Consider the following 23346-nt stretch of genomic DNA (forward strand, 5'->3'; position numbering starts at 1 on the left):
TCGGCAGCATTAAATGCTCGAGCTCTTTAAAGCAGGATGGATTCTGATTGGCTGTCAATGTTTGTACCCTTCATCAGCTGGGGGAAAAAAATATCACGATTCAAACAATATTGTTTCTCTGTGCCGTTATTGTTATAGCTGTAGTGTGGACTCTGGATTATTTTATAGTTAGAACGTTTTTTAGAATATGTCTTTAAAGTTATCCTTGTAGTTATCGTGTGAAAGGGCCTTAGTCATGTCTTTGTCAAGTGACCATAAAGTTTGCTTTCAAAACGTCCATTCTATTTGCAAACGAAATCACCTACAACCATCAAAGTATTATGAGCAGCCTAATAAATAATAAGAACATGAAAATAAAGTGCATGAAATAATTTCACAAAAATCAAGAGATATAGAGCATTAATAGAAAACACACACAAAAAAACCTAAACAAAAAAAAAACGACCTATTCTGCTGAGCTAATTATTTGTTCAAAAGATCTGATATGTAGAAATACCCGTATTATTATCAGGTGGTTGGCATTTTGTAGATCCGTCTGTGACTCATGCCTTATCTTGCTCTGTGCAGCAAACACTGATAACTCACTACACAGCTAATGTAATCCTCATGCAAAACAAGTCGCAAAGTGCATAATTTCTCAGTATTACCTCAATAGATAATCAGTATAGCATTGATCGCACTTTACTTCCCATACTTCTGCTATACACGCTAAATGTATGTCCTTCGGCTAATGCTGAGTATGCGGTATCATGTCAACAGTATACATCATAAAATCACCAGGCTCCTGTCATGCACTGTTGGTGTTAGCATGTAAACATTAGCATGTAACTTAATTCATGACTCTTCTTAGATTCAAACATTTTAACACATCCCCAAACTTTCAGAATATTGGTTGTAGGCCTACAGGGCTTTTTAGTGACCAATTCTTGAACTTTAACTTTGGTTACATCTTTGTCAGCTCAAAAAGCAAGTACAATGAATCATTTTTGACACGTCACCTGACATCCCAGCTAAACAGGTAATGTTCTCAGAACTTTATCTAAAGTTTTATCGAGGTTCTCTCAAAGTTATGAACAAACGCTCTTCCAGTAAAGTCAATAGAACGCTCGCTTAAAATGATCTGATCTTTAATTATGTTAGCATAAAAATGTTATTGATACATCGGTCATATAACTTTTTTCCTAAAATGTTTTTGTTGGACCTTCATCAATTTTTTTTAATTGCTACTACTTGTTTGAGAATGTTCAGAGAACATTCAAAAACGTTCACATAATGTTTTAAGAATGATAAAATGGAACGTTTCCTTAAAGGGATACTTCACCTCTGTAAGATGAATGTGTATTTAAAATGGGTCATTTATGTAGTAGAAATGTGAAATTATTTTTTAATTTGGAGCCTTCTTGACTGAGAAAAGCCAGAAAATGTGGATGAAATCATGTGGATGAAAGACAACAACTCCCAGAATGCACTTGCTTCACTGCCCTACGAGGCCACGCCTACCGGTAAGAGGTTAAACAACAAGGCTAGGCTACTATAGCCTGGGAAAACCCAGACCACTTCCGGCAAATTTAGATTTGCTCTGCAAGTGGGTCTGGCAAAGAGCCCATTGAAACCCATTTCCAATCCGTCGAAATCGCGGCACCAATCAGAAACGTTGGGGCGGGCTTTACACGATGACGACAGAGCAGCGACGGTGACGCAGATTTTGTACATTACAGAGATGGATGCAGCCGTGGAACATCACTCGTTCGAATCAGCTATCGCGTCTGTTTCAAGCGATTTAAAATGCTCATTTACAAAAACGGCAAAAGTCGCCAGAAGCCATTGCTACATCTTCCTGAAAAACACAAACAACAGAGAATTGCTGAGAGTCTCAGATGTTTCTCCGTCGCTCTGATTGGTTTTAGATCTATCCAATTGCGCCCAGAGCCATTTGAGCGACGTCCGTTGGTGACGCCCCTGTGGAAATGAATTGTCTATGGAGCTTTGCCAGACCCTAACTCAGTTAAAACTGAGAGTGGTCTGGGTTTTCCCAGGCTAAGGCTACTAGTGAGTGAGGCAACAAGTCTGCCCGGGATTTCGAGACTGCCCAAAATGTTCGGGATTCGGCTTTTGCATTCTACAGTCGCCATTCATTATGTTTACTGTGGCGAGCAGGACGAGACTGAGGGCCGCGGGAGAACGACGCGAGGCCAGTGGCGTGATTACTGATGAGCAGGACCTGTGAGACGCACCGGTCTCGTATCTCTCATGGAGGAGAGGGAATTTTCTTAGCAATGTTAAAATGCACATTAACCCATGACTTGTTTAGCGTTCATGTAAACACTACATTCAGATTCACCAATCGGTATGAATTCAGTTAGATTGAAACAAAAGGTGTGCATGTAAACAATGAATGGCGACTGCAGAAAGCAAAAGCCGAATCCCAGACATTTTGGACGATCTCGACGGCCGAACATGTCCAGGAAAAAAAGGATGGTAACCCCTACTACTCAGCTTTCTCCACAGAATAAGAACCTGTTAGCTTAGCTTCCAAAAAAAAAAATGGCTGAAACTATTTTTACATTCTGTGAGTGAGATCCCACCCTCTATGAGCGCGTTGAAAACATGCGGATCTAGCGTCTTCTACTGGCTGTAGTTTTTAGCCTCTGGCCAATGCTTTATCGGAGGATTTTTTATTTTTGCGTCATCTGAGGATTTTTTACTGACAAAAAATACATAAATCTCTTGTCTCAGGGGGATATGAGTGGGGGAAGCACGGTAATTAGAAAATACTACAGGTACAAACAGGTTTTCTACTGATACAAAGCTTAATGCTAAATCCTAAAGTATCCCTTTAACTTTTGAACTTTCAGAGAACTTAAAGAAGTAATGTTTTCATAACTTAAAAGAAACACAGCGACTTTTTGGGACTTTAGCTTATTCTCCTTATCCCCCAGAGTTAGATAAGTCCATACCCTTTTCATCTCTGTGCGTGCCGTAACTCTATCTGACGCACCCACCGCTAGCCTAGCTTAGCACAAAGAGTGGAGGTAAACGGCTCCAGCTAGCATACTGCTTCCAATAAGTGACAATATAACGCCAACATTTTCCGATTTAAATGTTGTGATTTGTATAGAGTTCGCTCAGAGTGTTGCGCTAATCACCTTAATCACCTTCGCCTCCTGAGAATATGTGATGCGATCTGGGAAAACCCACCACATGGTGAAATTTGACATATTACAGCTTAAAGCTGTACATATTAAAGCCGGTTTCAAGCCCTTTCCAGATCTATTTTTATTTCTTTCATCGTTTGTTTGTAACACAAGTTATGGTTACCTGAAGTCGGCTGATCACTATGATTTTCAGGAACGGAATTTTGAGAAAAACAGGTTTAATTAACTGTCACATCCTGCTAGCGGGACGACTGGCGCTCTTATTTTTATTGCCTTTTTTTTCATATCACATATTTTAGTAATCATCATAGATTAGGTATCAACAAACTCAAAATGCATCCTGTGAAAACTGTTTTGAAATTGGACAATTGAGAGGCGAGCAAGATCTTTTAGCGAGCAGCTACTTCAGACTTCGTTGTTCTCTTGTGCTCCGCTCCGCATCACACGATAACGTTGGATAAAAATAAATAAATAAAAACGTGCGTGCCGTTGTAGTTTACACAGGACTGGCTGGACCTTTATTCTGTTATGTGGTTTATTTTGATAGGTGAACCTGTATTTGTAGTGTTAAGAGCAGGAGAGCTATATGGGCGATTTTTTTTTCGCACTTCCGCTCAGCCGTGTGTGTTCTTAAAGAGAAATAAAGACATTTTCTGCACTAAACTAGTGAATTTTCCCAAGATTCATATTCAAAGATGATAGATAATATGTTGGAGAATAATAATTGAATGAAACCCCAATTTTGACAAAAAACTGACATTCAATCTATTTTTAGACCTTACTGAAAACGTACCAGCACGACATCCGACAGGTTTTCCCAGATCGCATCACATAGTTCCCAGTATTATACGGTTAGAAGATGGCTGTGTGTCATGCGACCTTGTTATTTGTACACACTGTGACTATACAAATCACAACATGTAAAAAGGAAAATGTTGGCCTTATTTTGTCACTTATTGGGAGCAGTATGCTAGCTGGAGCCGTTTACCTCCAGTCTTTGTGCTAAGCTAAGCTAGCGGTGGGTGCGTTAGACAGAGTTACGGCACGCACAGAGATGAGAAGGGTATGTATGGACTTATCTAACTCTGTGGGAAACGGTGAATAAGCCAAAGTCCCAAAAAGTCACTGTGTTCCTTTAATAGGAATGTAAGCAAAACAACCTATTTTTGTTAGCTGGGATAGTAAACCACCCAGGCACTTTTGGCATGCTTGTTTCTACAGACTATGATTTAGGACACACTAATTGTACTTTTGCATACCATAGGCAGTGGTTGTGATCTTAATTATAGAATTATGTTAAGTATAGACTCCAAGGCAATTATGACTTTACATCACAACTGTGACAAATAAAGTCATAGTTGCCTTTTTATTTATTTAGTTTTACTCTGAGACTTTATTTCTTGTCATTTTAACTTTCATTTTTATTTATTTTTTAACTCTGAGGTGAAAAGGGATTCCATAATTATTTGGATTTAGAAGTGAAGAATAGGGAAGAAAATATAGTCTTGAAGTGCAAAACTGACCAGGAGAGGGGAAATTTGAAGAGAAAAATGAGACATGTATAGTTCAGTGGAATAATTCATGTGATTTTGTTCAGTATCGTTGCCACAGAAGTTCTTGTGATATCAATGTCACATTAAAAATGCCAAGCATTACAATATTTTACTGATAGATAAAAATAGAGCATGACAGAACATGTACAATTAGAGTGATGGATAATGATTATTAGTCGCGCAAACTCTGATCTACATGATTAATAGTAGGCCTATGTCAATTAAGATACACCCATGCATACTGTCCTGCAGCCTAACGTAAACCAATGTCCTGTGAACGATCATACAACTGATAAACATTTAGTCAATTTTGTGGCATTATGCCACAAATACAGTTCAGTGTAAGGAGATTCAATGTCTTCAGATATTTTATATAGACGCTTCCACCATCTCCTCTTTATTATTCAGTTGCGGTTGATTCAGTTCGAGGTAGTAGTAGAAACTCCCATGAACAGCTACTTTCCAGTGCTGTGGGCATCAACTTGAACTGCTATAAAAGCCACCCACTGTTTGACATAATTCGAACGGGAGCCTCCCACGCCATCCAGTGAATCAGTCTCTATCTGCTCGTTCCCTTCAAAAGCCGACGGGCTTGAACAGTCTGACTCCTGAAATCCACTGTCTATGGTGTCTAAATCCAATCCCATTTGTGGGTAACCATCATCGGACTCCTCATTGAAACCGTAAGAGTCCAGCGAGACCTGTTCAATGTTCTCCAGGTCATGCTCCTGTAGATGCCAGTCATCACAGTCTAAACCCTGTAAACTCCCGCTGCCTTCAGGTACAAGAGGCTGTCTGTCTGCGATCTCAGCCGCTCTCGGATTGGTGTCTTTGTCATCGAGGAAGTCCTCTAGGCTCCGTCTGTGACTGTCACCGGACCAGTCGGCCACGACGCCCTCCTGACCAGACACTGTAACGGTGTCCATCGATATGTGTCCGCCGGAGTGTGCGACGCTGTTACTGTTGCCACCAAGGAAGTAGAGTTTCGATGAGTTTTGACCCGCCAGACCAAAGTCCCGCTCACCGTTACTGCTGTTACTAGGTTCCTCTGAGCTGTCATTCTGCTGGTTCACACAAAGCACCTGCAAAGTGGTGCTCTTCTCATGGAAATCTAAGTTATTGAATGTCAGGACTGGTCCGACCCACCTCTGAAATAAAACACAAGTAGATAATTTTATTTATTTGGTCATGATGAAAATTAAATGACATTAAGTTAAAGACTGGAGGGATCAAAAACAAGTATGTGAGAAGTGTGAAAGTTTTCTGGCCAATTGGCGGGACAGTCACTTCCATAGTCCTGCCATATTACTAAATTATACACTTGTTGATCTTGTATTCGCTGGTAGGTCAATGACAAAAAAAAAAAAAGAAAAAAAGATAAAAATGTATACAAAAAAAACTTTTTTTTTTTTTAATTCCTGCATCACAAGATTTTGAAAACTGCTTAACTTTTTGTTTTTCTGAGAAATTATAAAGAATTATGCCAAATGATTATATTCAAGAATGTCTTTCTTTTGATAAGTTGTTTGTCTCCATTATGAGACTAAATGTTTTAGATTATGCCCCCTCAAACATTTTTACCCAATTTTAATTATGAAATTAAAAACATGTTCATCTAAATGAGGTGTATTCAAGTCATTGTATTGATTATGTGAAATGTATAAACTACCATTCGAAAGTTTGTGTAAAATAATTAGCCTATCTTATGCTCAACCAGGCTGCATTTATTTGATCAATAATGCAGTAAAAATGCATGTGAAATAATATTACGGTTTAAAATAACTATTGATTCCAGCGATAAAGCTGCATTTTCAGCATCATTACTCCAGTCTTTAGTACTTCTGATCCACTAAATGAACCCGATAAACCCGACACCGCTTAATGTCAAAACACTTCTTCAAAACAACGCCTACTCACAGATTATCTTATCGCAATCATCATTTCCTGACCTTTAAAATGTCTTTATAAAAATCATTAATTAAAAGCTTTTTCATCTTTATGAATGGTTAGTAACGTTAAATGATTTTAGACGAATGAAGTAAAAATGAAAGCATTTGTCAGGTGCTTTGTGCACACCGTATAAAAACTAATATTATGAACGCAAAACAGCACAACTTCAAAACAAAAAGACATAACATGCAGGTATACAATTATTATTTATGAATTATTGATTTAGTAGAATTTTCTGAGTAATCTATTTTAGGATTAAGGGGGGGTTGGGAAATTACAGAGGATGTCACGGAGCGATTTACACCAAAAACGGAGCAGATCAAAACACTTACCCCAGACACACCTCCACTATTTTAATTTTTTCACACAGTACTTTGTTAAATATATCCTTCTAAAAGTTTTTTTTTTTTTTTTTTAGTTGCTAATGCAGCCTGTTACTGACCTCTACTGGTATATGTGTTCCTTTACAGTTTGAAAATAAAGATCACCACATAGCTGCCACGATTTCCTCATTTACTGCTATGGTTAAATAAAGCTGGTCCCTCGAGTCTTGCAAGTTCACGACACCGTCACATTTCAAAACGCTAACGTTTCAGAGAAATCCTTAAGCTGCGACTATTAATATCTTAGAGTTACTGAAGTGCTCTGAGGGACAATAACAACAAGAAATCATTTATTTTTATTTAGTTGTTCTGAGTTTTCTATAGAGGGTAGTATTTTTACCTCACATTAGCCTACCCAGTGGAATATTCACTAAATTCCCCTTTAGTTAAAAACAACTATTTATAACTACCCACCTTATCAGAGTTTGGGTTTGAAGTACTCATAGTACTTTCCATTAGAGGGGAACATTGCTACTTTCAGTTTTCATATTTAACGCAATCGCTACCAAATGTTAAGTGAGCCCTCCTGTTCCTTTGAAGCCCCTACAGACTGACTCATTTGAAAAATGTCACATTCCCCGCTTGCGAGTGAGGTTAAGTAAGTCGCATGTATGAAAGTCCCCTAATGTTACACGCACAGAGACTTCTGCTTATGCACAAGAGATTTAGAAACATAACATACCTTAAAGTCTCCTTGATATGTATGGTAGAGCGGTGTGAAATACTCATACGGGCTTGGGATGTGCTGCCATAAGGTCGGCTTTTTAATGCCCCATCTATACATGAAAAAAGACAAAGTGTTATACGACTGGAGTGTAGTTTGGTGGATGCATTTAAAACAGGCAAGTTATTTCTGGACATATGATGATTACGTGCTGAAAAACAAAAAAATGAAAACAGCAACTGTCATGGAAACTGTCGAGCTTTACGCACTTGCAGAGCTTGTAGCTCTGACTTCCTCCAGGTTTTTGACCTACATGAACATAGACTGTCTGCACAAACATATTTGCTGCTGTTGTGGTTTGTGCGAACGTAGGAGGTGAGAAAGGACTATTCATATACGGTAAGTGGCGTCATATCGATTACTGGAATACTCATTTAGAGGAGGCGCTATCGAAATTTAAGATCACGCTTGTCTGTAGTCTTTTATTAAGCCCGTCACTATGTGGGATATCAGGCAAACTTCTCAGTACATAATCTTTCAGATTTTTAAGAAGGAGTGACCTGATCTAGGTGGTTTGAAAGGTTAATATAAGCCTCAATGGCATTTGACTAACAGATAATAAAGATACTCATGTGACTCATAAATGAAGAAACAGTCATAATGAGAGAGGTTTGAGTTTGCTTCACTTCTCCATATCCCACAAAGTGACTTCTGTTTGAGCTTGTACAATTCCCTAAAGTCTTAAAATGTACATCTTGGCCTCCATGAAGAGCTAGACTTTGAAATGTATCTTTGGCAAGTAAACAGTTAGTACTGAGAATGCAATTTTTTGGACAAATGCAGATCTGAACTGGAACATAAGTGTCAGTTTCACAAACAAAGCTTAAGCCTATCCTATCTTAAGTATAAACATATCTTAAAAATACATCAGTGCCATTGTTTTGTCTCAAGATGCACACCATCTCCCTAAAATAACGTTTATAAAAAGCTACTTAAATGTCTAAACTAAGACCTACTGCTGGCTAAGTCTAAGCCCAGTATGTGAAACCAGGCCAAGATGAAATACTGGACAAATAGAAGTGAGACTCACAGTTTCCCAGTGTACACCAGCAGCACCACCGCCACAACAGGAAGTGCCAGCAGCAGGAAATAGTACTGATCGGTCTCTGGAGAGTCAGATGTCCATTCAACACTGTTGCTCCATTCACTCCACATGGATGTAAACCACCTCGGATTTACAGCGACCTGAATGTTGGCCACATATTGCCTCCCTGGCAGGAGTTTTTCACTGATGATAACCATGGATTGTTGGTTCTGCTGCGTAGTGTAAATTTGCGCCTTCTGTGGAATGATCAGCATATTCAAAAAAAAGTGTGCAAAATATGTGTAATTTTCCCCTCCATATGGATAGACAAATTGATCTTTTACCTCATCTGGGTCACTTTTAGTTCGTAACCGTACTCTGTAGTATAATTTTTTATACAGATCGTGGTCTTCATAAGCCACATCCCAAGTGAGGTTGAAACCCCCATCAATTTTTGCAATGCTTAGGTTGAAAGGTTGCGTTAGCTTAACTATAAAAAAAGAAAACAAAACAAATGTTAGTGAATAATGCACATAAGTAAACGAGGCCGATGAATTACAGTGGAGTCCAAAAAGTCTGAGATCACGTTCAAAATCTGGGATTCAAATCCTATTCCAACAAAAAGGTTTAAGGGGTTTTGAGTAAGGTTATGATGTAAAATTAAGTAGCGATATTCAAGATTCTGCACAATTTCTACGTCACTAATCAGTGATGTGCGTTTAACGATGATCATGTGACTCTTTGTACAGCCAGTCAGATGTTCTTCTTCCACTGAAGCTCAAGATGCTCTGTGGGTCATCTAGAATCATGCTGGAGAACATGATCATCAGGTTTGGCACAAACTTTAATGCAAAAGAGGACAAACCAAAAACTATAAGACTCTTAAAAAGAAAAGCCCCAGAAGGGGGTTTTTGCAGCGATGCCACAGAAGAACCATTTTGGGTTCCCCAAACAACTTGTTTGAAAAACATTGTTATAATCTAAAGAGCAGGTTTTCACTACAAAGCACTTTTTGTAGTGATCTCAGATTTGGATTTCACTGTATATTACACTTATTTTTACACTGCTGCTGAAGTGGATAGAGGAACTTACTAGATTTGTATAAAACAATTTGTTCAGAGTAACGCCTTGTCGGGGTCTCCATGTTGCCTTGTTTGGCCATTTGTGTTACTATGATAGAGCAGTTGGTATCATAGGACATTATCATCTCCAGATCCTCTGATTCAATTGTGCACCAGGATTGTGGCGATTTGATACTGCAGTTCCCATTTACAGCAGAAAATTCATCACTGCGAGACATGAAACGTGCTAATTAAACAATGTGTTGACCAATGGTAATAGCAGGTAAAAAAAAAAAAAAAAAAAAAACAATGAGCAGAGGCCAGACAATGATTCAGTAGATTCACATTCTCAAAAGATCACAACGTGCTAGATCTGTACCTGCAATTTGCCACAATATCCCACAAAGCCGTTCCTGCCGAGTCAGAGTTAGAGCAGTTCAGCTTTGAGATGAAGTCTGTGGTGCAGGTCACACTGCACACGGCGTCATCTGCAAAGAGTGATGTGAGAGGAAATGTGGTCAATCGAGCTACAGAAACGGTGCAGCGTTTCTTCTCAAAGCAACACCTGCTTAGGTCAAAGGACACACGGCAGATCATACAGTTGCAGCGATATCCTTCTGAGGATGTTTACACTTATGTTGATACAAATGACTTTCACTGTAAAACATTATAAGTATATGATCTATACGTTATGACAACTTATGTTTTTACATTGTTTTAACTCATCAAAAAAAACTTAAGTCAGTTTAATGTAATTTAAGTTGAAATGACTTAAGTTGATTGTATTTCATTTAAGGCAGCAAAAAAAAAATGTTTTACAGTGTTAAAGGAATGGTAATATAAATGCAAACTTACTGCACTCAATAAGTCCACAAACAAGCAAGAATATGGCTTGCCATAGAGCCATTGTGGAGAAACAATGACATAAACTGTGGTCAGCCCTGCTCAAATGCATTGTACAGAGCCTACATGCAAACTGCAAAGAAAGCAAACATGTTATTTTAATACATAACGGCATTTAAATCGGTAATGTGTTTGATTTAATTCATTTTTCATTTTAAAAAAGATAAAATGTTATAACAACAACAAACTTAAGAAAATAAATGTATTTAATAATACATACACATAATTACACATTTATACATATAAAATATAGAAAAGCATCACAAACATTTAAGATGTGTATTATCATATTGTTTAGTCTATAATCAACATACGGTGATTAAACAAGAAAAATAGATGATTGAGTTGGGGGGAAAATACAGGTAAAAGTGACTTTAAAAGAAGCAGAGAAATTCTAAAACTTACCTTGATAATATTCCCATTGAACCGGTTTACAAAAATATAAAATGTTGCTGAAAATATAAAAATCTGCAGTTTTCAATCAAATACCAGTTGTACATTGCATTACTCCACCTGACATTTACGCTATGCCAATCTTCTACTGATCTACATGCACAGTCAGAGTGCTTGTGACGAAAGTATGACATGAAGGATGTGGTTGTGGTTAAAACAAGATCCCATTTGCAGATGTTCCGCCCCTCAAATAAAGCCAATTAAGGATAGTTCCTGTTGTTGCCATCATGGGCCAGATAAATGTGTCAGCAGAATCTATTTTGGGGGGGTCAGTATATCAGAAAATAGATAAATCAGGGCTTGGCAAGGGTAGAAAAAAATTACATGAATAGCCTAGATAAAAATGAAAAAGCAGTGATAATGTGTGACATTTTATATTATGGTATGAGTGCTGTAAAATGGTAGTAATACACGGACCCTACAGTAGGCCTACTGTATAAAAAAGAGCAGAATGTGTTTATGTGTTGAATATTAGACTAATATTTATTCCATTTTATATCCTCAATCATATGTGCGCTTGAGAGCTAAGACATCCTTTAGGTGTCCAAGAACTGCCTGACCAAAAATGTAAAATCTTAAAGGGATAGTTCACTCAAAAATCAAAGTTCTGTCATTTACTCACCCTCAACTTTTTCCAAACCTGTATGGATTTCTTTCTTCAGTTGAAGATAAAGGAGGATATTTTGAAGAATGTGGGAAACCAAACAGAAAGGCATTGGCTTCCATAGTATTTTTTCTGCATACTTTGGAAGTCAATGGAGTCCATCAACTGTTCGGTTACCTACATTTGTCAAAATATCCTCCTTTATCTTCAACTGAAGAAAGAAATTCATACAGGGTTGGAACAAGTTGAGGGCGAGTAAATGATGAAGAAATTAAAATTTTTGGGTGAACTATCCCTTTAAATCAGTGGGTTTCTCTGACTCTGTAAAAACATGCAGCAAAGAAGTTAAAATGCAGTGTTATTGAACTAATCACAAAATATAAATGTTTTAATCAGCTACATTGTTTAATTAATCAATTAACTGTTCGTCTTTTACCTTAAATCGGAAGTTCAGGTGATATCCATCAGTTTGCGTTTATAGAGAATACCTTGCAATTCGTCAGCCTGTAATTATAGGAAACAATCTATTCAATTCCACCCAGTATATATGGACACTGTTGAACATTTCATTCAGGCATCTGCGTGTGCACTCACGGGTCCTAAATATCTTGGCTAAATGTCTGTGTTTTCTTTTTTCCAGGAGGGAAACTTCGCTAGATTTTTGCTTTGAGTGTGACGCGAATTCCCAATTAAACGGCTCTTGATAGAGTACAGTACTCATCTTCACTGACGAGGTATGTCTGGTGTAAAAGCAGGGTTAATTTGTGGACGTTTACTGTAGTTAACGGTGTTTTGTTTGCGGGTTTTGTTAGCTAACGTTAGCCAGCTATGCTAGGCTAACAGCCTATCCAGACTGCAGGCGACAAATTACAGCGCGCTTGCTTATAATAATGTAATTGCACACACGCAGAGTATACATCCATGTCCGTGTAGTTTGACGTGAGGAGTTAACCTAATCGCAACAAAACGTGATTTGGTTCAACCAGCGGCTGGTGTGCGTAATAAGGAATGCTGCTGTGCGGCATCGCGCAAAAAAATGTGCATCTGACAGGTATATTCATTCAATGCGGTTTATTTGCTCTTTTCTCTTTACATTAACCAAATATAGGCGGGGAGCATATTCATTATAATAAGTTGCTTCGATTGTGCCAACTATAGAAACCCTGAGTAATTTGCTATTTTTTTATAGCATTCTTCATGCGTTGTTCTCACCGAATAATTTTACGCTTTCGTTATAGGGTTTTAATTTTCAGCTAATTATTTTTCAGCGATTTAATGAGTTTGTTTGTTTTATCATGTTTATCAACTCCTCTTATTAGAGGTAATCATGTGTTTATAGAAAAACTTTAAAAAAAATTCTCACTTCTCCATGTATAACGTTACATCATCGTCTCACCGTACTATTATAGATTGTCATTTTATGCTAAAACATTTACAACTTTTTATAAACGGTTTAATCAATGTCGCCTAGATCTTCGGGTGAAACCATAAGTGATGTATGCCGGACTTTATGTCTGCTCCAATCATTTCGTCTGTTTAAACTCCGCCTCTTTCTTATAATTGACTGCAAGTGCGCATCAAATTTTGTTTTTAAAGGAGAACTCCGGTCAATTTTAACATTGAGCTCAATTTTTAGTAAATTTGGAGTGCTGTCAATACAGAGAACAACGACAAAAATCGGTGTTGCCTACACTGTGTTATCCTATTTTTAAAATTTGCACCCTATTGACTTGAATGGGGCAAGTTTTAAACCTGCTTTTATCCTCTTAACATCTTTGATGTGTCATACAAGTGCCCAGCCATGTTGAGTGATTCCTTCAGAGTGAACACGCGTGAATCTGACTGTAGTAGATGTGAAAGATATGAATAAAAAAATGATGTTATATCAGCCAGCGCACAGACCTGTATTTACTTCCTGTTTTCGGTCGAAGTCCAAAGTAGTCGATTGTTGAGTTCACGCGCGTGATCATAGTAACTAAACCTATGCGCGTGAACTCGACAATCGACTACTTTGGACTTCCACCGAAAACAGGAACTAAATACAGGTATTTGCGCTGGCTGATATAACATCATTTTTATTCATATCTTTCACTCTTAAGGAATCACTCAACATGGCTGGGCACTTGTATGACACATCAAGGATGATAAGACTAAGAACTGGTTAAGTTTAAAACTTGCCCCATTGAAGTCAATAGGGTGCAAATTTTAAAAAGAGGATAACACGGTGTAGGCAACACCGATTTTTGTCGTTGTTCTCTGTATTGACAGCACTCCAAATTTACTAAAAATTGAGCTCAATGTTAAAATTGACCGGAGTTCTCCTTTAAAGCAGTCTCAAAAACCAAGTAACAAGAGAACCAGAGAGGTTACAGAGAACCAAAAATGGAAGAAGAACGCCGTCATGTTAACAACTGTGACAATGAGCGCTCAGGATTAACTGAATACTGGATTTTCAAGCTCTATTTGCAGTAAATTTGCACAACCTTCTTGAATTAATAATTTATTAGATGTAAGTCGGTCTGTTATTGCAGGGACATTGACTTTACATTTTCACACTAAACATGACGCAGAAACAAAACTAACTGTGATTGGTTGCGTTACATGTCAGTCAGTCCTTGGATTATATTTTTTTATCCTTTGATACATGTAAGTGAATGTGTTTTGTCATTTTTAAGAAACCTTTATAATTATCATGATTCATGATTAATGTTAGTTGATCTAATGCACAATGGTCGCCATTGTTAGTAGTACGCACCGCAGTTCAGAGAATTGTATCTGTCAGATTTACTACAACGCGTCAGTCCATCCACTTCTTCCGAAATACATGAAAGTGGCCAGTGAAGTGAGAGAAGAATAGAGTAAATTTTGCAGATACCTACACAAAGCGCATCTAAACGCATCTTTAATTTATAATTGAAAGGATTGTTATTGAGCACTGGCTCAGCGCCAGCCAATGCGGATTTAAATTTAGCAGTTGATAATCACGCGATCTGAACGTTCTAATCACACCGGTGGGATCGTTTGCTCGCGTTGAAGGGTAAACTAGCGATCACATGCGGTGATGATGCTTCTTACGTCCGTTTCGGAGAACCAGAGGGTGAAATATTTCGACTGACTGACGATTTGAGGCATTTAAGTGGTACCGAAATCTGCGTTCTGATTTGGTCCGGCGTGCATACCGGTTACTTTTGTACCGGATCCATAACGGTGCCCAGTTTTGGTACCCAACCGTAATCGCATCATTGCTTTTGGACCGAATACAATGATGGGGTGAACATTCAATGGTTCTACACCTTCCACAGATGGTACATGCATACATTTAGACCGCTTGAAGTTAGTGATTGCTATCAGGATGTGAAGAGACTTTCAACCAGCATAGAAGATAATTTTCTGGAGCAAATTGCCTACCCTGCCTTTAAAAACAAAAGATGTAAACACTGTGAATCATGTTCCCTTTGACTCATGATGATCAAACCCAATCATGAAACCATCTTTGTCAATTTTGAACTTAATTGAAATGAAGAGAGAGCTGCAATGTTTGTCATTTTAGAGACCCCAGAGGACATCTAAATGAGTTTAGAAATGGATTATTGGATAACCCGATCAGTCAAATGGTTAGGAGGTTTGAGTGTAATAACCTGATCACTGCTGATCAAATTAGCACACATTTAATTAGCATAGTACATAGTCACTCATGCTGGACCCTTGGGTTGAGAACCAGGATTTGTTTGATTCTGTCAGATCATACATCTCCTACTGAGACATTGGGAAATGTGCAGTTAGTAAACAACAGTGTGTATCGCCTCCGCTACAGTTTCACTACTGTATATGTTCTTATGAAATCAGAATCAAAAGCTCCCTGGATATGTTTCATACTCTAATGACATTTCCTCATTTTGTATGAACCCAATGTAGTTTTAAGATTTACTGTTAATGGTAGTCTCAACCTAACAATTTATTATTTTTAATTTAAAGGTCAAAATGGAAGCAAATCTTGATGAATGTTATTACAACCCAATCTCTCCCCCCCCACACACACACCTCCCATAGTTCTTTATCGTAATAACTAAAGGGTTGTTATTATCGAGTTAAATATTGCTAGTTAATAATAAGGAAGAAAATGACTGTGTATGGTTTTACAGATACGTGGATCTTGCTTAACCATAAAATATTGTTTCTTCCAGGTTTTCAATCATTAAGTGGGCCACAAGTCATGTCTGGTATAGCGTTAAGTCGTCTCGCACAAGAACGAAAGGCTTGGCGGAAAGACCATCCTTTTGTAAGTATGTTTCCGATCACAGATGTTGTATAGAAATCAAGAGCGAGATGGGTTTTGTTTTACTTTTAAATGTTTGAGAAGCAACAGGCTTTGTGTAAACCTGTGGAGGGTCTTTTTGTCATTTCCAAATCACCCAATTTTCTTTTTAGAAGCTTATTGCATTTTCAGAGCTTCAGTATTAACCTTCGGGGGGAAGCAACGAATGGGTTACTGAAGGGGAGTGCTTTCCATCTGTGGTGGAAATGTTATTTTAAGATGTCGCTTTTATTTTAATTTATTCAGCTGAGAAGTCACTATTGAAACTGTTGGGGTGTGTGCTTACAGAAACGAGACCATAGATTAAAACGATTTTAAGAGTCTGAAGTTTTGAAACTTTTGCAGCCACCCACAGGATTTCAAATAAAAAACATTTTTTTTTTTTAGGGTTTTGTAGCCGTACCGACAAAAAACCCTGATGGAACGATGAACTTGATGAATTGGGAGTGTGCCATCCCAGGGAAAAAAGGAGTGAGTGCCATTTCAATGTTTACAGTACAGGCACGCATAACACTTGCACATCATATCAAATGCTACTCCTGTGAATTCTTGTCTTTTCAACTACTACAGAATGTCATTTGTATGATTGGAAAACAAAATGTTAAAGTCCCCCTGTTGTCAATTTGATGCTTAACTCATCTTTGATCACCAAAATGACACATAAAAAAATAAAAATAAACGATTTGAAAACAAATTTCTTCATGACTTAAAATAGCTTGAATGTAACACTACACCCTTGCCTCATTTAGTACACGTAGTTCTATGAATATTCAAAATAGCCCCGCCTCCACTCACTCGCACCAGTTCAGTGGTGAACTGCACGTTGACACACCTTAGGTTCACTGCAGTTTTAAGGAGAAAATACTCAGCAATGGTGTTGTTGACTTGCACTTTAAGACAAACCATGTGATATGTCATATTAAAAATGCCACGTAGACAAATAATCAACATTAAAAGCTGGATTTTCTTTTTCCACATGGGGACTTAAGTAAATAAGTACTTCTTTTTTTATTCTCAGACACCGTGGGAGGGAGGCTTGTTCAAACTTCGGATGCTGTTCAAAGATGACTATCCTTCCTCTCCACCAAAGTGTAAATCAGATGTCTAGTGGAGCTAATCCATTATCTGTACTTTGTTGGCACATTGTGTTTTTAATTATGCCAGATTTTTATAATGTGACTTCTTCTACAGGTAAATTTGAGCCTCCTTTATTCCATCCGAATGTATATCCGTCTGGTACCGTATGCTTGTCTATTTTAGAGGAAGACAAAGACTGGAGGCCTGCCATTACAATCAAGCAGGTAAGCTGTGAAAGCTTGGATCTTCTTAGACTTTCGTTCCTCTTCGGAACGAAAGTCACATTAAGATATTTTTAATGAAATCGGAAAGATTTCTGTCCCTCCATGACAGTCTAAGTAACTACCACTTTGACGGTTTAGATCGTTAAACTAATCCATATGAATTGAACGGTTTAGTCCAAATTTTCTGAAGAGACAAGATCGCTTTATATTATTAACAGATTTAATGTAAGCATTTATTAACATATAAAAATTAATCAATGCACACATCAGATATAATAAACGGAAGCTCAAGCATGTACGCTTGACGTGTGAGAACCAATGAGGTTCATCCTCGTGTTACGCAGCACATTTGAGCTTCTACAAGAACCAATGAGGTTCATCCTCGTGTTACGCAGCACATTTGAACTTCTACAAGAACCAATGAGGTTCATTCTCGTGTTACGCAGCACATTTTAAATTCTACAAGAACCAATGAGGTTCATTCTCGTGTTACGCAGCACATTTGAGCTTCTACAAGAACCAATGAGGTTCATTCTCGTGTTACGCAGCACATTTGAACTTCTACAAGAACCAATGAGGTTCATTCTCGTGTTACGCAGCACATTTTAAATTCTACAAGAACCAATGAGGTTCATTCTCGTGTTACGCAGCACATTTGAGCTTCTACAAGAACCAATGAGGTTCATCCTCGTGTTACGCAGCACATTTGAACTTCTACAAGAACCAATGAGGTTCATCCTCGTGTTACACAGCACATTTGAGCTTCTACAAGAACCAATGAGGTTCATCCTCGTGTTACGCAGCACATTTGAGCTTCTACAAGAACCAATGAGGTTCATCCTCGTGTTACGCAGCACATTTGAACTTCTACAAGAACCAATGAGGTTCATCCTCGTGTTACGCAGCACATTTGAGCTTCTACAAGAACCAATGAGGTTCATCCTCGTGTTACACAGCACATTTGAGCTTCTACAAGAACCAATGAGGTTCATCCTCGTGTTACACAGCACATTTGAACTTCTACAAGAACCAATGAGGTTCATTCTCGTGTTACACAGCATGTTTGAGCTTTTATAGGAACCAATGAGGTTCATTCTCGTGTTACGCAGCACATTTAAGCTTCAGCACGAACCAGAGGTTAATTCTCGTGTAACACAGCAGGTTTGAGCTTCAGCAAGAACCAATGAGGTTCATTCTCGTTATGCAGCAGGTTTGAGCTTCAGTAAGAACCGATGAGGGTTCATACGCAGCACATTTGAGAACCAGTGAGACTGGTTCTCGCGCGTCAAGCAAGTACGGTTGAGTTTCTGTTTATGCTCAGTGATCAATGTTTATGTGAATAAATTCAATCTTTTCATAATTTAAAGTGATCGTGTCTCTTCAGAAAATGGACTAAATCACTCAATATATATTGATATGTTTAGCAATCTATTTAGCAATCTTTTTTTGAAATGGTAGTTGTGTAGCTGGTCATGGAGGGACAGAAATCTCTCAATTTCATTTCAAATGAATGACAGTCTTACAGATTTGGAACGACATGAGGGTTGGCAAAAATGTTGGGCAATCTAACCCTTTAATAACGTCAGTAAATGGTTTAAAATTGAAGTAATTTTCAAGATATTTTAAAACGTGTTGTATGTTTAACCATGTAGCAAACATGTCATTTCACCTTAAGTGCTTAATCCAGTTGGGACAGTTCAGTAATTAATGGGAGTGACAACCGCATTCACAAAAAGCCAAGCTTAAAGGGCGCATGTGATGCTTATATAAATAACATTATTTTGTGTATTTGATTTAATGCAATGTGTTTACGTGGTTTTAGGTTAAAAATTAAGCATTGTTGATCCTCTATGATTCTGAATCTGCCTTTCAGAACCACCCTGCCTTTCTGAAACGCGTTTCCTACTGTAAATGTATAAAAATATATATATTTTTGTGAGTGAATGCAGCAAAAGCGCGAAAGCATTAATGGACAACTTAAAAAACTTTATTTATTTTTTTTGCACCCTCAGATTCCAGATTTTCAAATAGTTGTCTCGACCAAATTTCCAAACAAACCATATATCAATGGAAAGCTTATTTATTCAGCTTTCATATGATGCATCATATGAACAACTGCTTCCACAGCAGGTCTTATGTCGCTGTAAAGTTACTTTGGTCAGAATAGTGGAGACCGTTTGCTATGGTTACCCCGGTGTTAATCATCGCAGTTTCGGGAGTCGTGTTCCGTACATGCATGGAATGGTAACTGACTCACTCCCGTGTTTAAATGCGGTTGTCACTCCTGAATTATATGTGGCCTGTTTGTGCACGTACAACTAAACCATTTAGGTATCTCAGATACTTATTCTTTCTAATTTAAAGGTGCTCTAAGCGATGTCACGCATTTTTTAGGCCAAACATTTTTTTTGTCACATACAGCAAATATCTCCTCACTATCCGCTAGCTGCCTGTCTCCTGAACACACTCTAAAAAAAACGCGGTCTCTGTAGACACCCCAGGCTCCACAAACGGCAACAAAAACAAACTGGGCTAACCCGCACCACGAAACATAACAAACCATGTTCCAGCCAATAACCGACAAGAAGGATTTGGGGGTGGGGTTTGGGGGGTTAGTGCGCGGATGAGGAGGAGGGAGGGTCTAGCTAGCCTCCGTTTTGTTTGACAATAGTTCGAACGTCAACAAGAAGTGCCGTCACCCAGGATCGTTTGGAGAACCTTTAACTTAACTCTAATTTTAACAGTCTTGTCAGTTAACGGTTAATGATCTGTTAACAAGCGTTAGTTGTCATTCACGTGGTCTATTTTAATTGTTATATCCAATAGCAACGTGTAGTTCAAGATAATTTAAGGAATAACTAGTTTAATTTTTGTGTTCAAATTATTGATTTGTTTTAGAAGATTTGAACTGCAAATGTTGCATGGATTTGTGATGTGATTTTTCAAATCTCCATAAGCCAAGTGTTCAATGCATTCCTGAAGAGGGCAGTATTATCTCATGAAGCACCATAACTTCTTTTTATCTTTTTAGATCTTGCTAGGAATCCAAGAACTCCTTAATGAACCAAATATTCAGGATCCCGCACAGGCTGAGGCATACACAATTTACTGGTATGCATCTTCAAATATAGCCTTGCCTATAGAGACTGAAATTCTTATTGCCTTTGTTATGAATCTTGTGTTTGCATTTCTGTTTCAGCCAAAACAGAGTGGAGTATGAAAAAAGGGTCCGAGCACAAGCCAAAAAGTTCTCGCCGTAAACCTCAAGATTTCTCACTTAATGGAAATGGGTTTTGACCAGGTCTCCTCACCCTTGTTACAGCCCACCCCCCACCTTTCAATTCATATCCACTTCATACTTATTTACTGCTGGGCTTAAAGAAATGAATGTGTTGTGCCATTGTCAATCCACTGATGCTCATTCTAACAAACTCTTCCTGGAGGTTTTAAATTTGGTCTTTTGTATAAATCTTTTTTTTTTTTTCTTACTTTTTTCCCGCTTCCCAGTTGGGCAAATCCACAGCAGATGAGGTCACACTAGGTTGTGTGACGTGTGGCTTTTTTTTTTTTTATGGTGGATGGGGTTGCTTGGTAACAGTCCAACATATTTGCAAAAATAAAAAAGGCACAAACATCCACATGCAGAATAAATGATATTCCACAGGTGCAGAGGCATGAGCCTAAAACTTTTGTTTCGCTTAATTTTTTTTCAGACTGGCCTTAGTCTCTTTCATGGTTTTAATGATTTAAAACTTGCTATTAATGTCAGTATTTCAACTGCTGTAAAATGATACTTTTATACTTTCTTTACTTTGAGTTAGTGTCTATAGAGAGATTTCCATTCCTGATGCAGGCAGTGTACTAAGCATGTATCGTTCAGTATGATAGCATTGTGCTGCCTCGGCCGTCTGTGTTTCACAAAAAGAAAAAAGAAAAGACTTGAGTCCAAGGCCTCTGAATCAAATGGTTAGTTAACCGCTGCATCAGTCTCTTTGTGTTTATATGGTGTTTTGTTCATGTAAGTGTATAGAGTAAATAAAAATGTTTATACAAAGCCAGTCGTGACTGCAGGTACATTTTCCACATGCTTCACACCATGAATGGATTGATTTCAACCCGTGCTTGAAAGGTAAGTCTTCTCATGGTTCTTGGTCATGGTCACTTTAATTCCAGTAACATAGAAATCTTCAAACATAATTGATTCAAGAGTTAGAATTTGTCTGGGTTGTCTGTCATTGCAGTTGGTTAGACGTCGAATAATATTGTGGTTTTGAATTGAGCTGGGTCTAGGGCAATTTTTTTTATTTTTGATTGAATAAAGTAAAATTACTTTCACACACTCTCGTGTGTTTGCATGCAATTTAACAGGAATTAGAAAATACCAATTTTATTAGTAGTAATGTTTATATGTAAGTGTACATGTTCAGTTGATAATTATTAATGTTTATAGATATCTGTGTTTGTTTGAGTAATATATTACAAACTTGTTTAGTATCATATTACATACATCAGGCTATCATAGCTCATATATGCAATTCAATGATAATTAGAGATTGACATTGTTCCCCAAAAGCCTGTTGTCTTATTTAGCATTTGTGTGTGTATTTTTGATTATATAAATCAAGTAAATCCAAGATGCTTCAGTCCTGTAAATGTTCAACTTGCATGTATTTTATAGAAATCACTAATCTCTCAGCAAAAAAAGACTTTACGTGAAAGAAGGAAAAAAAGTATGAATTATCAATTAGAGGACGAAAGACATGAAGTAGATTGTGTACAGGTTTTTCAGCAAACCTTTTTTAGGCCCTAGAAATGTGTGTATTAAACATGGTACAGTAAGCTAATATATTCATTAATATGTTTTATCCTTATTGTTTAAAATAATTTTTACAAAGAATGGTTTCAAGTTATGAATAAATTGTCCTGATCAGTGTTGGGGAAAGTTAGTTTGAAATGTGATGCATTACAATATTGCGTTACTCCCATAAAAAGTAACTAATTGCATTAGTCACTTTTTTTTTTTAGAAAAGTACTTTTTTCACCTGCAGGGCTGCATGGGCTTTTTTTTTTATTATTTTTTTATAATAAAAGTTTTTGGGCAAATGTAAAGACTCACATCAAAAGTGAAATGATCCTCAGGCTGAAGGAAATGCAAATCCATGTGTGTACACTACAGTTGAGGGCACAGCCCAAACAAACCTTTCAGCTGTGCTGCCATTCTGGATAACGAAGAAGATGCAGGAGAAAAAAGTTTAACACTTTACCAATAAAAAAAATCTAGTAATTTTTGCTTATAGTTGACTGAATCATTGAAGGTCAGAATGAAGTACGTTGGTTAATAAAGTGAGATTAAAGGCATAAAAATTAAACTTTTATTTAACATATTTAGTTATTGGAGATTTGCGTAGTATTTTGATCCTGCATTTCACTGATTTTATAAATTTTTAAGGAATATTGATTTTTTTTGTTTTAGTCTAGAAACTAAATTAACCATCATGTTTGCACACAACGCCTCTGCATTTTGATTCGTCTCAACATGGGTACAAGAGAGCTCTCAGTCAATAAATGGGAAAACAAAGTAACTCAGATATATTGTTGTAAATTTTAAAAGTAATGCGTTAGGCTACTTATATTTATTTGAACTTGTAATAATGAGTTACCCCCGAACACTGGTCCTGATAATTTGTAAAATAGCAATAAATAAATGTTCTGATGTTTCTTTATGATCTTGCCTAGGGTTAAGAGGCAGCTAACATAACTATAGTTATTTTAATTGTTTTGGCGATTTATTCAATTTATATATACATTTTAGTGAGACAATAAACTTTTAGATATATCTGCATGTGCAATGGACATCAGTTATACCCAACTTTTCTTGCTCCTTTGAAAGTATCTTGAGTAAAACAGCTTTACATTTAAC

General features: G+C 37.4%; 2 protein-coding genes across 4 annotated transcripts; one reads left to right on the forward strand and one right to left on the reverse strand.

The window, feature by feature from the left end:
* Positions 1–4589: 4589 nt before the first annotated feature.
* On the reverse strand, positions 4590–13340 carry il21r.1 (interleukin 21 receptor, tandem duplicate 1). Of its 3 annotated transcripts, XM_079609450.1 has the most exons (10): positions 13174–13340; positions 12247–12314; positions 11159–11205; positions 10706–10826; positions 10230–10338; positions 9882–10078; positions 9134–9279; positions 8796–9046; positions 7724–7817; positions 4590–5856 (listed from the first exon to the last, which is right to left on the reverse strand). In XM_079609450.1, exons 4-10 carry the CDS (start codon positions 10803–10805, stop codon positions 5164–5166), a joined length of 1590 nt encoding a protein of 529 aa, XP_079465576.1. In that variant the 5' UTR covers positions 10806–10826; positions 11159–11205; positions 12247–12314; positions 13174–13340; the 3' UTR covers positions 4590–5163. The 3 variants fall into 3 exon arrangements, with proteins under 3 accessions (XP_079465576.1, XP_079465575.1, XP_079465574.1); XM_079609449.1 differs by lacking the exons at positions 12247–12314; positions 13174–13340 and having other exon boundaries at positions 11159–11382; XM_079609448.1 differs by lacking the exons at positions 12247–12314; positions 13174–13340 and having other exon boundaries at positions 8796–9043; positions 11159–11297.
* Positions 12277–22174, forward strand: ube2ia (ubiquitin-conjugating enzyme E2Ia). Its single transcript, XM_079609482.1, has 7 exons — positions 12277–12544; positions 15995–16089; positions 16513–16596; positions 17144–17216; positions 17317–17426; positions 20458–20537; positions 20626–22174. Exons 2-7 carry the CDS (start codon positions 16024–16026, stop codon positions 20684–20686), a joined length of 474 nt encoding a protein of 157 aa, XP_079465608.1. The 5' UTR covers positions 12277–12544; positions 15995–16023; the 3' UTR covers positions 20687–22174.
* The last annotated feature ends 1172 nt before the right edge of the window (positions 22175–23346 follow it).

The sequence above is a fragment of the Phoxinus phoxinus genome (assembly GCF_949152265.1).
Source record: "Phoxinus phoxinus genome assembly, chromosome: 1".
NCBI classification, from domain to species: domain Eukaryota; kingdom Metazoa; phylum Chordata; class Actinopteri; order Cypriniformes; family Leuciscidae; genus Phoxinus; species Phoxinus phoxinus.